The sequence below is a fragment of the Macaca nemestrina genome, chromosome 17 (assembly GCF_043159975.1).
Source record: "Macaca nemestrina isolate mMacNem1 chromosome 17, mMacNem.hap1, whole genome shotgun sequence".
Classification (NCBI taxonomy): domain Eukaryota; kingdom Metazoa; phylum Chordata; class Mammalia; order Primates; family Cercopithecidae; genus Macaca; species Macaca nemestrina.
This window is the reverse complement of record NC_092141.1, coordinates 91430198-91444024: the sequence shown is the minus strand read 5'-3', so window position 1 is coordinate 91444024 and position 13827 is coordinate 91430198. Positions and strand designations below refer to the sequence as shown.

At 54.7% G+C, this 13827-nt stretch overlaps 1 protein-coding gene across 2 annotated transcripts in view; it reads right to left on the bottom strand.

Annotated features, from left to right (window-relative positions):
- The window catches only part of HEXD (hexosaminidase D), a 29339-nt gene extending 15548 nt beyond the window's left edge, over positions 1 to 13791 (bottom strand). For both annotated transcript variants that reach the window (XM_071081884.1, XM_071081885.1), the window contains exons 1-3: positions 13667 to 13791; positions 12340 to 12474; positions 7638 to 7747 (exon numbers count right to left, since the gene is read on the bottom strand). In XM_071081884.1, the coding sequence (XP_070937985.1) occupies positions 7638 to 7747; positions 12340 to 12423 (194 nt within the window). In that variant the 5' untranslated portion in view covers positions 12424 to 12474; positions 13667 to 13791. The remainder of the gene's footprint in view (positions 1 to 7637; positions 7748 to 12339; positions 12475 to 13666) is intronic.
- Positions 13792 to 13827: the final 36 nt, after the last annotated feature.

Genomic DNA, 13827 nt, shown 5'->3' with positions numbered 1-13827 from the left:
CAAAATTCATGCAGAGAGGGTCACGTGGGGAGCACGTGATGTCCACATGCCCCCAGCCCTTCCTCGTCATGCCCCAGGGGGCTCTCCAGAAACGGTGAGGCCCTCACTCCACAAAGCTTGACAGATATCCTGATTTCTGGAAAGGCACCTGCTCTAAAATTTGGGAAGATGATGTTTTAGCATGTCCTCAAGTAACAGTTCGCTTTTCAACCCGCGACAAGAGAATGAAGTCATCACATTTTACAAGAAACTACTCAAGGCCGGGTGCGGTGGCTCACGCCGGTAATCCCAGCACTTTGGGAGGCCGAGGTGGGCAGATCACTTGAGGTCAGGAGTTCAAGACCAGCCTGGCCAACATGGTGAAACCCCGTATCTACTAAAAATACAAAAATTAGCTGGGCCTGGTGGCACGCACCTGTAATCCCAGCTACTTGGGAGGCCGAGGCAGGAGAATCACTTGAACCCAGAAGGCAGAATTTGCGGTGAGCCAAGATCGCACCACTGCACTCCAGCCTGGGAGACAGAGCAAGACTCTGTTTTTTTTTTAAAAAAAAAAGCTACAGAAGGAGCCACAGTCCACCCAGAGCCAGGTCAGCAGCTGCCTGAGGGCAGGCCCCCACAGGGTGCTCAATCTGAAATAATCCCTGGGGCACACGTCCTCTGCAGGAGGGTCACATCCTGGGAAGGGCTGACCGCCCCGGGTCAACCTCTTTGTTTTTCACAAATGAGCTGTCATTTATGAATTTATCTTAAAAAAAAAAGCTATTTCTAGTTTTTGTATGTGTTTGAACCATTTTAGGCTAATCCATTCTATAGATTTATGAGTTATGTCAAGTCTTTAAATATTCCTGCTTCAAGCTTCAAAGGAACCCTGGGACTTTACTTTTTCACATCAAAAGACAACACGTCTTCACTGTAGGAAGAAAACTAGAAGAGTATGAAGAAAATGCAAACACCTGACCATCTCATCGCAGACCCACACCCTGGCTCACTGTTCCTCTCTTCTGGTCTAACCGCTGCATGGCGTGTGGGTTGTTCTGACACACGGAGCCGAAGTCCTCCCAAAACAGACGCCACATTACGTTCACCAGCCGGTAGTTTTCCTCTTCTCATTCTCACCAGCACAGAGTCTTACAATTATTTATTTATCTTATTTATTATTAGTTTTTTGAGATGGAGTCTTGCTCTGTCACCCAAGCTGGAATGCAGTGGCGTGATCTTGGCTCACTGCAACCTCTGCCTCCCGAGTTCCTGCGATTCTCCTTCCTCAGCCTCCTGAGTAGCTGGGATTACAGGTGTGCACCACCACACCCAGCTATTTTTTTTTTTTTGAGATGGAGTCTTGCTCTGTCGCCCAGGCGGGAGCGCAGTGCCGTGATCTCGGCTCACTGCAAGCTCCGCCTCCTGGGTTCCGGGCATTCTCCTGGCTCAGCCTCCCGAGTAGATGGGACTACAGGCGCCTGCCATCATGCCCAGCTAATTTTTTATATTTTTAGTAGAGACGGGATTTCATCTATGTTGGCCAGGATGATCTCGATCTCCTCACCGCATGATCCGCCTGCCTTGGCCTCCCAAAGTGCTGGGATTACAGGCGTGAGCCACTGCACCTGGCCACGCCTGGCTAATTTTTGTATTTTTTTGGTAGAGACAGGATTTCGCCATGTTGGTCAGGCTGGTCTCGATCCACCTGCCTCAGCCTCCCAAAGTGCTGGGATTACAGGCATGAGCCACCACGCCCGGCCCAAGTCTTACCATTTTTTTAAAAGCCTTACCAGTTTGGTAGCCAGGATGGTGTTGCATTGTTGATTTAGTTTCTTTGATTTGAGTACTATGAGGGTTTAACATTTTCTTTCTTTCTTTCCGTTTTTTTTTTTTCTTTTTATTTGAGACAAACTCTGGCTCCATTGCCCAGACTGGAGTGCAGTGGTGCAGTATCAGCTCACTGCAGCCTCTGGCTCTCAGGTGTTAATCCAAACTGCACCATTTTGTAAGCCCCCTGCCATTTTCCAGACCCAGGCTGAAGTGAAACATTCCACAGGGCTTCGGCCTGCCCAACATCCTGACCACACGGCCCAGGAACATCCCGACCACCTGACCACACGGCCCAGGAACATCCTGACCACACGGCCCAGGAACATCCCGACCACCTGACCACACGGCCGGGAACATCCCGACTACCCGACCACACGGCCAGGAACATCCCAACCACCTGACCACACGGCCCGGGACTGTCCCGACCACCTGACCACACGGCCGGGAACATCCTGACCACACGGCCGGGAACATCCCAACCACCTGACCACACGACCGGGAACATCCCGACCACCTGACCACACGACCGGGAACATCCCGACCACCTGACCACACGGCCCGGGACCGTCCCGACCACCTGACCACACGGCCCGGGACCGTCCCGACCACCTGACCACACGGCCCGGGACCGTCCCGACCACCTGACCACACGGCCGGGAACGTCCCGACCACCTGACCACACGGCCCAGTAACGTCCCGACCACCTGACCACACGGCCAGGAACGTCCCGACCACCTGACCACACGGCCGGGAACGTCCCGACCACCTGACCACACGGCCCAGTAACATCCTGACCACCTGACCACACGGCCCGGGAACATCCTGACCACACGGCCGAGAACATCCCGACCACCTGACCACACGGCCTGGGAACATCCTGACCACACGGCCGGGAACATCCCGACCACCTGACCACACGGCCTGGGAACATCCTGACACACGGCCGGGAACATCCCGACCACCTGACCACACGGCCTGGGAACATCCTGACCACACGGCCGAGAACATCCCGACCACCTGACCACACGGCCCGGGAACATCCCGACCACCTGACCACACGGCCTGGGAACACCCTGACCACACGGCCCGGGAACATCCCGACCACCTGACCACACGGCCTGGGAACACCCTGACCACACGGTCCGGGAACATCCTGACCACCTGACCACACGGCCTGGGAACACCCTGACCACACGGCCCGGGAACATCCCGACCACCTGACCACACGGCCGGGAACATCCCGACCACCTGACCACACGGCCCGGGAACATCCCGACCACCTGACCACACGGCCTGGGAACACCCTGACCACACGGCCCGGGAACATCCCGACCACCTGACCACACGGCCGGGAACATCCCGACTACCCGACCACACGGCCAGGAACATCCCGACCACCTGACCACACGGCCGGGAACATCCTGACCACCTGACCACATGGCCCAGGAACATCCCGACCACCTGACCACACGGCCTGGGAACATCCTGACCACACGGCCGGGAACATCCCGACCACACGGCCGGGAACATCCCGACCACACGGCCGGGAACATCCCAACCACCTGACCACACGACCGGGAACATCCCGACCACCTGACCACACGACTGGGAACATCCCGACCACCTGACCACACGGCCCGGGACCGTCCCGACCACCTGACCACACGGCCCGGGACTGTCCCGACCACCTGACCACACGGCCGGGAACATCCCGACCACACGGCCGGGAACATCCCAACCACCTGACCACACGGCCGGGACCGTCCCGACCACCTGACCACACGGCCCGGGACCGTCCCGACCACCTGACCACACGGCCCGGGACCGTCCCGACCACCTGACCACACGGCCCGGGACCGTCCCGACCACCTGACCACACGGCCCGGGACCGTCCCGACCACCTGACCACACGGCCCGGGACCGTCCCGACCACCTGACCACACGGCCCGGGACCGTCCCGACCACCTGACCACACGGCCCGGGACCGTCCCGACCACCTGACCACACGGCCCGGGACCGTCCCGACCACCTGACCACACGGCCCGGGACCGTCCCGACCACCTGACCACACGGCCCGGGACCGTCCCGACCACCTGACCACACGGCCCGGGACCGTCCCGACCACCTGACCACACGGCCCGGGACCGTCCCGACCACCTGACCACACGGCCCGGGACCGTCCCGACCACCTGACCACACGGCCGGGAACGTCCCGACCACCTGACCACACGGCCCAGTAACATCCTGACCACCTGACCACACGGCCCGGGAACATCCTGACCACACGGCCGAGAACATCCCGACCACCTGACCACACGGCCGGGAACATCCCGACCACCTGACCACATGGCCTGGGAACATCCTGACCACACGGCCGGGAACATCCCGACCACCTGACCACACGGCCCGGGAACATCCTGACCACCTGACCACACGGCCAGGAACATCCTGACCACACGGCCGGGAACATCCCAACCACCTGACCACACGGCCGGGATCATCCCGACCACCTGACCACACGGCCTGGGAACATCCTGACCACACGGCCCGGGATCATCCCGACCACCTGACCACACGGCCCGGGAACATCCTGACCACCTGACCACACGGCCAGGAACATCCTGACCACACGGCCCGGGAACCTCCTGACCACCTGACCACACGGCCCGGGAACATCCCGACCACCTGACCACACGGCCCGGGAACATCCTGACCACCTGACCACACGGCCAGGAACATCCTGACCACACGGCCGGGAACATCCTGACCACACGGCCGGGAACATCCTGACCACACGGCCGGGAACATCCTGACCACACGGCCTGGGAACATCCTGACCACAGGGTCCGGGAACGTCCCGACCACTTGACCACACGGTCCGGGAACATCCCAACCACCTGACCACACGGTCCGGGAACATCCTGACCACCTGACCACACGGCCCGGGAACATCCTGACCACACGGCCGGGAACATCCCGACCACCTGACCACACGGCCTGGGAACATCCTGACCACAGGGTCCGGGAACGTCCCGACCACCTGACCACACGGCCCGGGACCGTCCCGACCACCTGACCACACGGCCGGGAACGTCCCGACCACCTGACCACACGGCCCGGGACCGTCCCGACCACCTGACCACACGGCCGGGACCGTCCCGACCACCTGACCACACGGCCGGGAACGTCCCGACCACCTGACCACACGGCCCGGGACCGTCCCGACCACCTGACCACACGGCCGGGACCGTCCCGACCACCTGACCACACGGCCGGGACCGTCCCGACCACCTGACCACACGGCCCGGGACCGTCCCGACCACCTGACCACACGGCCGGGACCGTCCCGACCACCTGACCACACGGCCGGGAACGTCCCGACCACCTGACCACACGGCCCGGGAACGTCCCGACCACCTGACCACACGGTCCGGGAACATCCTGACCACACGGCCGGGAACGTCCCGACCACACCTTGCTGGGGTGAAGGATCATCCTGACGACACGCTGTTGGGCCCAACTGAAGGAACATCCTGATCAGATTCTGCCGGGAACAAGGACCCAACTGCCTCACCATGGGAACGTCTCTCAACATCTTCCCGGCAGCAAGCCCTACTGCCCAGCCCCTCCCGTCCAGCCTGTAAGTGCCCACCCTGTCAGCGGCGGTACGCTCTGGCATCAAGCTGGTCCCCCACCTCTGTAGGTTTCTGCAACATACCTGTGTTGCTGTAGAGCCGCCCTCTCTTTCTTTAACCCTCGCCTTCCCTTTAAAAAACCTAACACCGGCCGGGCGCGGTGGCTCAACCCTGTAATCCCAGCACTTTGGGAGGCTGAGACGGGTGGATCACGAGGTCAGGAGATCGAGACCATCCTGGCTAACACGGTGAAACCCCGTCTCTACTAAGAAATACAAAAAAAAAACTAGCCGGGCGAGGTGGCGGGCGCCTGTAGTCCCAGCTACTCTGGAGGCTGAGGCCGGAGAATGGCGTGAACCCGGGAGGCGGAGCTTGCAGTGAGCTGAGATCCGGCCACTGCACTCCAGCCTGGGCTACAGAGCGAGACTCCGTCTCAAAAAAACAAACAAACAAACAAAAAAAAAACCTAACACCAGGCTCAAGTCATCCTCCTATCTCAGCCTCCCGAGTAGCTTGGACTATAGGCCCATGCCATTATCCGTGGCTCATGTCTGTATTTTATGTAGAGATGGGGCTTCACCATGTTGCCCAGGCTGGTCTCGAACTCCTGAGCTCAAGTGATCCACCCACCTCAGCCTCCCAAAGTGCTGGGATTACAGGCATGAGCCACCGCGCCCAGCCTAATTTTTGTATTTTATGTAGAAAGGGGGTTTCACCATGTGGGCCAGGCTGGTCTCGAACTCCTGAGCTCAAGTGATCTGACCACCTTGGCCTCCCAAAGTGCTGGGATTACAGGCATGAGCCACCGCGCCTGGCCTTAACATTTTCTTTTTTTTTTTTTTTTTTTTGTTTTTGTTTTTTTTTTGTTGTTTTGTTTTTTTTTTTTTTTTGAGACGGAGTCTCACGCTGTTGCCCAGGCTGGAGTGCAGTGGCGCGATCTCAGCTCACTGCAAGCTCCGCCTCCCGGGTTCCCGCCATTCTCCTGCCTCAGCCTCCTGAGTAGCTGGGACTACAGGCGCCCGCCACCGCGCCCGGCTAATTTTTTGTATTTTTAGTAGAGACGGGGTTTCACTGTGGTCTCGATCTCCTGACCTTGTGATCCGCCCGCCTCGGCCTCCCAAAGTGCTGGGATTACAGGCTTGAGCCACCGCGCCCGGCCAACATTTTCTTATACGCTTATTGGCTTCTTTTGTTTCTTCCTTTGGGATTGGCCAGTTAGTGTCCGTTGCACATTTGTCTTTGGGGCTGTCACTGATTTTCACAGAGACCTGTGATTTTAACGCTGAGCAGGGGCCTTCCATCTCCACCACACCTGATTTTATTGATTTTGATTTTCTCCCCTTTAATTCTTCACTTCTCTAACTCAAGGCTCAACTGTGGCCTGAAGAGCAGTCTCTCCCCATGTGGAGGCCTTCTCTAGCCTTCTCTAGCCTTCTCTAACCTTCTCTAGCCTTCTCTAGCCCTCTCTAGCCCTCTCTAGCCCTCTCTAGCCCAGCCTTCTCCAGGCCTTCCCATCAACAGAGGAAACGCCTGCAGGACAGTGACAGGAAATACAGCTTTTCCCTGTAGGGGGTGCTGCTGATGCTTACTTACCCTTTAAATGTTTCAAAATTCTCTCCAGTGACTATTTGAAATGAAACTTTGTTTTCATTTTATGATTATTTTTTACAATTAAAGAGATGAATTTAAAAAGACAAAAAAGTGGCCGAGCGCAGTGGCTCAAGCCTGTAATCCCAGCACTTTGGGAGGCCAAGACGTGCGGATCAAGAGGTCAGGAGATCAAGATCATCCTGGCTAACACGGTGAAACCCCGTCTCTACTAAAAAATACAAAAAAAACTAGCCAGGCGAGGTGGCGGACGCCTGTAGTCCCAGCTACTCGGGAGGCTGAGGCAGGAGAATGGCATAGACCCAGGAGGTGGAGCTTGCAGTGAGCTGAGATCCGGCCACTGCACTCCAGCCTGGGCGATACAGTGAGACTCCGCCTCAAAAAAAAAAAAAAAAAAAAAAAGAGATTCCCCAAAAAAAAAAAAAAAGACAAAAAAGTAATGTACCCACCACCGTTCATCTCCTTACTGTTCCACCTGCACCTCCAGGTTGCTGCTCCTCCCGCCCTGCAAAACCCTCCCTTCCCCGCTTTCCCGCCGCGCCCGTCCCTGCCATGGGCGGTGGTACCTGTAGGCGGTGTTACCTGTAGGCGTACTTGGCCCTCAGCAGCCTCAGAGGGCCCTCGTAGGGAAACATGTCTTCATACTCAATGAGGAGGCCGTTTGCACCTAGTGCACGGAACAGAGGAAAAATCTGGGGGGTAAACAGGGAGAGGTTAGGAAGAAGTGGCCGCTGGAGCACGATGTGGCACGTCCACAGCGGGGAGACGCTTTCCCTTTCAGTCTGTGGAGACTGTGGGAGTTGCTATTCCTATTTTTCCTGGGAACCTTAAATCCGGAATGTGTACTTTGTTATGCCAAATGAAACTCCCCGTTCCAGTGACTATTTTGCACAGCAGGGGAGACATGCTATGAAAACAGGGCTGCTACTCAACAGGTTAGCGCTGGTGGCTCAGCTTGGGAGGGATGGCTCCGGCCAGCAGGGAGCCACTGAGAAGCAGCTCTTCACGTACAGGGACCCAGCAGGGCAGCCAGGCTGAGAGGCACTGGCAAGGCATAGGGGACAGGACAGCCAGGCTGAAGGGGAATGGCAAGGCATGGGGGACGGGGCAGGAGGAGCTGGGGCAGGGGGAGCAGGGGTCTGAAGAGTTGGGGTCAGCACCTGGGGGAGGTGGGAGGAGGTGCAGAACTCATTTGTTCCTGGGCTGTACTCATGGTGTCCCTTCCCCCTCGTTCTTCTCCCCACTTCCTTCTCTTTTTTTTTCTTTTGAGATGGAGTCTCACTCTGTCACCCAGGCTGGAGTGCAATGGCGCGATCTCGGTTCATTGCAACCTCCGCCTCCCGAGTTCAAGTGATTCTCCTGCCTCAGCCTCCCGAGTAGCTGGGATTACAGGCGCCTGCCCCGACGCCCAGCTAATGTTTGTATTTTTAGCAGAGACAGGGTTTCACCATGTTGGCCAGGCTGGTCTCGAACTCCTGACCTCAGGTGATCTGCCTGCCTCAGCCTTCCAAAGTGCTGGGATTACAGGTGTGAGCTACTGTGCCCAGCCTCTTTTTTAACAGACGGGGTCTCACTCTGTCACCCAGGGTGGAGTGTGCTAGCTTGATCATGGCTCGCTGCAGCCTCCAATTCCTGGGCTCAAGTGATCCTCCAGAGTCAGCCTTCTAAGGAGCTGGGACTACAGGTGCATGCTAGGCCTCCTGGATGACACACGTGCAGGAGAACCAAGGAGCCCCAGCTGACAGTCGCGATGAACTGCTGGACACAGAAGGCCACACAGGCCATCAGATGTTTCTAGATGTTACGGGGCTGTGACCACCTGAGGAGCCTCGGTCAGAAAAGCAGAACCATGCAGCCAACCCACAGAAACACAAGGGGTGATGAATGGGGACCTTAAGTTTCGGAGATCTGTCACGCAGCAACAGATAACGGAAACAGAGACTCTGGCTGTGTGTAAGTTGGATCTTCTTTGCCATATTCAATTGTCAGAACGCCTTTTTTTTTTTTTGAGATGGAGCTTCGCTCGTCCCCTAGGATGGAGTGCGATGGCGCGATCTCGGCTCACTGCAACTTCCGCCTCGCGGGTTCAAGCGATTCTCCTGCCTCAGTCTCCCGAGTAGCTGGGATTACAGGCACCTGCCACCATGCCTGGCTAATTTTTGTATTTTTAGTAGAGACGGGTTTCACCATGTTGTCCAGGCTGGTCTTGAACTCCTGACCTCAGATGATCCACCTGCCTCAGCCTTCCAAAGTGCTGGGATTACAGGCATGAGCCACCGCACCCAGCCCAAGTCAGAACGGCTTTTCATCAGCTGTGTGTAAGTTCAGTCTTCTTTGCCATATTCAATTGTCAGGATGCCTTTTCATCTCTCTGTTTGCTTTTTTCTTTTCTGTCATCTGTTTCCAAATACTGCACTTTCCATGGTGTCTACTCACTTTTCCACTTCTTATAGTTTAGTCTTCATTAAAAAAATGTTTTTTCTTTAGAATTCATTTCTGAGCTCCACAGGCAATTTTTACACTTCTTTTGTCTAGTTACCACATTTCTGGGCTTGTCTCTCTTTTTTTTTAGACTGAGTCTTGCTCTATCGCCTAGGCTGGAGTGCAGTGGTGCAATCTCGGCTCACTGCAGCCTCTACCACCCAGATTCAGGTGATTCTCGTGCCTCAGCCTCCCAAGTAGGTTGGATTACAGGCGCCTGCCACCACGCCTGGCTCATTTTTGTATTTTTAGTAGAGACAGGGCTTCACATGTTGGCCAGGCTGGTCTCGAATTCCTGACCTCAAGTGATCCACTTGCCTTGGCCTCCCAAAGTGCTAGGATGACAGGCGTGAGCCACTGAGCCTGGCCTGGGCTTTTCTATTTCTGATTTATGCTGTTCTTTCACAGCTTCTGTCATCTTCTGAGCATCTTTTATCTCATTATGAAATATTATGGAACAGTGTTTCCTGCTGGGTGGGCGTGTGTGTCTGGAGCACCTTCACTGCTGCAATGCTATTCAGATCATCTTTTTTCTTTTTCTGTCGAGACAGAGTCTCACTCTTGTCACCCAGGCTGGAGCACACTGGCACAATCTCGGCTCACTGCAACCTCCACCTCCCAGGTTCAAGCGATTCTCCTGCCTCAGCCTCCCGAGTAGCTGGGACTACAGGTGCCCACCACCACACGGGGCTAATTTTTTGTATTTCTAGTAGAGACAGGGTTTCACTGTGTTAGCCAGGATGGTCTTGATCTCCCGACCTTGTGATCCACCCTCCTTGGCCTCCCAAAGTGCTGGGATTACAGGCGTGAACCACTGTACCCGGCCTTCCTTTTTCTTACCTATCTTTGTATGATGTTAACACTCTTTCCTGCTTTTACTTTTTTTTTTCCTTCTTTTTTTGAGATGGTGTCTTGCTCTGTCACCTCGGTTGGAGTGCAGTGGCGCAATCTCAGCTCACTGCAACCTCTGCCTCCTGAGTTCAAGCAATTCTATTGCTTCAGACTCCCAAGTAGCTGGGACTACAGACATGTGTCACCACGCCTCGCTAATTTTTGTATTCTTAGTAGAGACGGGGTTTCTCCATGTTTCCCAGGCTGGTCACAAGCTCCTGACCTCAGGTGATCTGTCCGTCTTGGCTTCCCAAAGTGCCTGGATTACAGACATGAGCCACCATGGCCAGCCTGTTGCTCATTTTTAAGAACAGGCTCTTGTGTTTGCAATGCTGACAGGCCAGCCTCAAGGCCCCTCCTCTACTGCTGCCATGTGGTATTAGAAACTGCAGGCTCTGTGTAGCTACTTCTGCAGCATTTTTTTGACTTCCGCCTTTTCTGGACGCCTTTCCCCAGGACCTGAGCATTCCCCTTTCCCTTCGCTGTTCCTGCCCAGTTCAATGTGGATTCTTTCCCTGTTTTATCCTTAGCGGGGGGCGCTGTTCCTCTGGAAGGAAGTTTCATTACCTATTTCTGAGAGTCTTGCAGCCTCGGCCTCCCCTGCACCCTCCTTTAAGTCTCTTTGCACTCAGTCTCAGACGGGAGCCATTAAAACTCTGCCCCGCTTCTCCCTGTGGGAGACCTTTATTTACTTTTGAGGCTATTTTCTGGGTCCTCTGGTCTTAGCACCGTCGGAGTTTCCCTCTTTCCTCTGTTACCTCCTGCTTGGCCGCTAACCCCATACAGGTGTTATTCTGTCTGTGCTTTGGCCCCACCCACTTGTAGTTTGGGATCCGTGGGGACACCCTGATACCTAGTTTTGTTGAAGAGTGTCTTTGTTTTCTAGGGCTGCTGTAATAAATGACCATAAACTGGGTGGCTTGGCCGGGCACGGTGGCTCACGCCTATAACCCCAGCACTTTGGGAAGCTGAGGCGGGTGGATCATGAGGTCAGCAGTTTGAGACCACCCTGGCCAACATGGTGAAACCCCGTCTCTACTAAAAATACAAAAATTAGCCAGGCATGGTGGCGGGCGCCTGTAACCCCAGCTACTCCAGAGGCTGAGGCAGGAGAATTGCTTGAACCCGGGAGGTGGAGGTTGCAGTGAGCCAAGACTGCACCATTGTACTCCAGCCTGGGCAACAGAGCGAGACTCTGTCTCAAAACAAAAACAAAAACCAACTGGGTGCTTTTTGACAATAGAAATCTATTCTCTCACAGTTCTGAAGACCCTAAATCCAAAATCAAGGTGTCAGCAGACCCAGCTCTCCCTGAAGGCTGCAGAGGAGGACCCTTCCTTGCTTCTCAATAGCTTCTGGTGATCGTCAACTATCCTTGGCATCTCGGGGTTCATGGTGCATCATGACCTTCTTGGCTGCCGGCACCATGGGGCGTCCTCCTGGGTCTTCACACTGCCTTCCCTCCGTGTGTGTCTCAGCTTCTAAATTTCCCTCTCCTCGTAAGGATGCCAATCACTGGATTAGGGTTCACCATATTCTAGTACAACTTCATCTTATTTTGATTACATCTGCAAAGATCCTATTTCCAAATAAAGTCTCATTCACAGGTCCCAGGGGTTAAGACTTGAACATATCTTTTTGGAAAGACACACTTCCACCCACAAGAAAGAAGCTGTGAGTTTCTTTTGTCCTCTCTCTTGTTTTTTTTTTTTTTTTTTTGTCATCTTGGTTGTTCCGTTTTTGTGAGAGGCTATGGGGGAAATTCAAAATCAACGCTGCTGCCACCATCTTCCTCCACCAAGAACCTTGCAGTTGTGTTCTAGGCACCGATTTCCACAGAAAACTGCTCAAAACTTTAAAGAATGAAGACAAGGCAAAAAGTGATGCTCTAGAGGTGAAAGGGAGTCCTTACCTCTGAGAGGTATGAGACCTTTGGTGGAGCTCCTTTAAGGTCTAAATGAACTAATGTCATCTTAAATGGCGTGGAACCTGACATTTCAATATTTTCTGTGAACTCCTATGGGGAAGTCTCCTCAGGGACTTCTTCCTAGTGGAGAAAATTAAGAGTTATCAACAGGGGCAGAAGCTTCTCCCTTTGCCTTTCCCCTTATACTTTCCGTTTCAGTTCTGATCCTAGCCAGTTTTGATTAACTCGGAGGAAACTCATTTTGCTAACATGAAAATGAACCAGAAGTCTTCCTCCATGTTAAGATATAGAGACCTCTGCTATGTGTGATTTGCTGCTAAAACAAAACAGCACTCAGCCTGTGGAGGAGCTGGGGTTACAGGCGCCCACCACCATGCCTGGCTAATTTTTGTATTTTTAGTAGAGACGGGGTTTCACCATGTTGGCCAGGCTGGTCTCAAACTGCTGACCTCATGATCCACCTGCCTCAGCCTCCCAAAGTGCTGGGATTACAGGCGTGAGCCACCGTGCCCGGCCAAGCCACCCAGTTTGTTTATAAGATGGTTATGATCTATTATAACACAAGTAACTGCAAAACAACTTCGTTTTAAAGACCTTGTTAAACTAGATGTACTATGCTAGTGAAAAATCGGGCAGAAGCCCCTAAACATTTTCTTATCAAGCCGCACAATATGGTGCTTCTGTAGGAAATTTATCCTAATTTTAGGTAATATTAAAACTAATTTGTATTTCTAGAGCTCAGATCAGCTTGATTATAAAGAGGAAGAAACTGCAAAACTGACTCCAGGTTGGGGAAAACTGTCTAGGATTTAAGGTAAGCTAATAATTTTTAAAAAGCCCCCAAGTGCATCAGAGCTGAGCGTAGTATTATACTGAATAAAAGCGGCATCCAAAGGATAACGAAGCAGCTGGGGAAGGGTAAAACTTATTTATTTATTTTTCCTATCTACTATGAAAGCACAAAGGATTGGGTGAGAAGAGGAAAGGAAAGCTTTGCATGTGAGACAGATTCAGTTCAATAATCCAACCCCTGGTTCCGTGCAAGGGTTCGGAGGCTTCTGACCCTAAGGATTCTGTAACACAGCAGGGCAGGCCGGTGGTGCACACGGACACCAAGCACTTTCAGTTTCGCCTACGACCAGTTACCCACAATATTCACCCCCAGGCTCGGTGCCGCTGCGGGACAGCCACGCTGGGAGGCGCCGCTCGGGAGCCCGGCCGTCCCTCTCCAGGTACAGGCACCGGGGGAAACGCTTCCAGCCGGCAGCCGCCCGGCCGAGCGCGCGGAGCCAGAGCCGCACCCGCACCTCACCTGCGCCGCCGCGGTCCCGCGAGGTCCGGGGCGCAACCAGGCGGACCTCGCCCCCGCGGCCGCCGCCTCCGCTCTGAGCCCCGCCCAGATCGGCCGCCGATTGCTCGGGCCTGGCCGCCAGCCCAGGGGCCGATGGCCGAGCGCGTCGCTCCCGCGTCCCT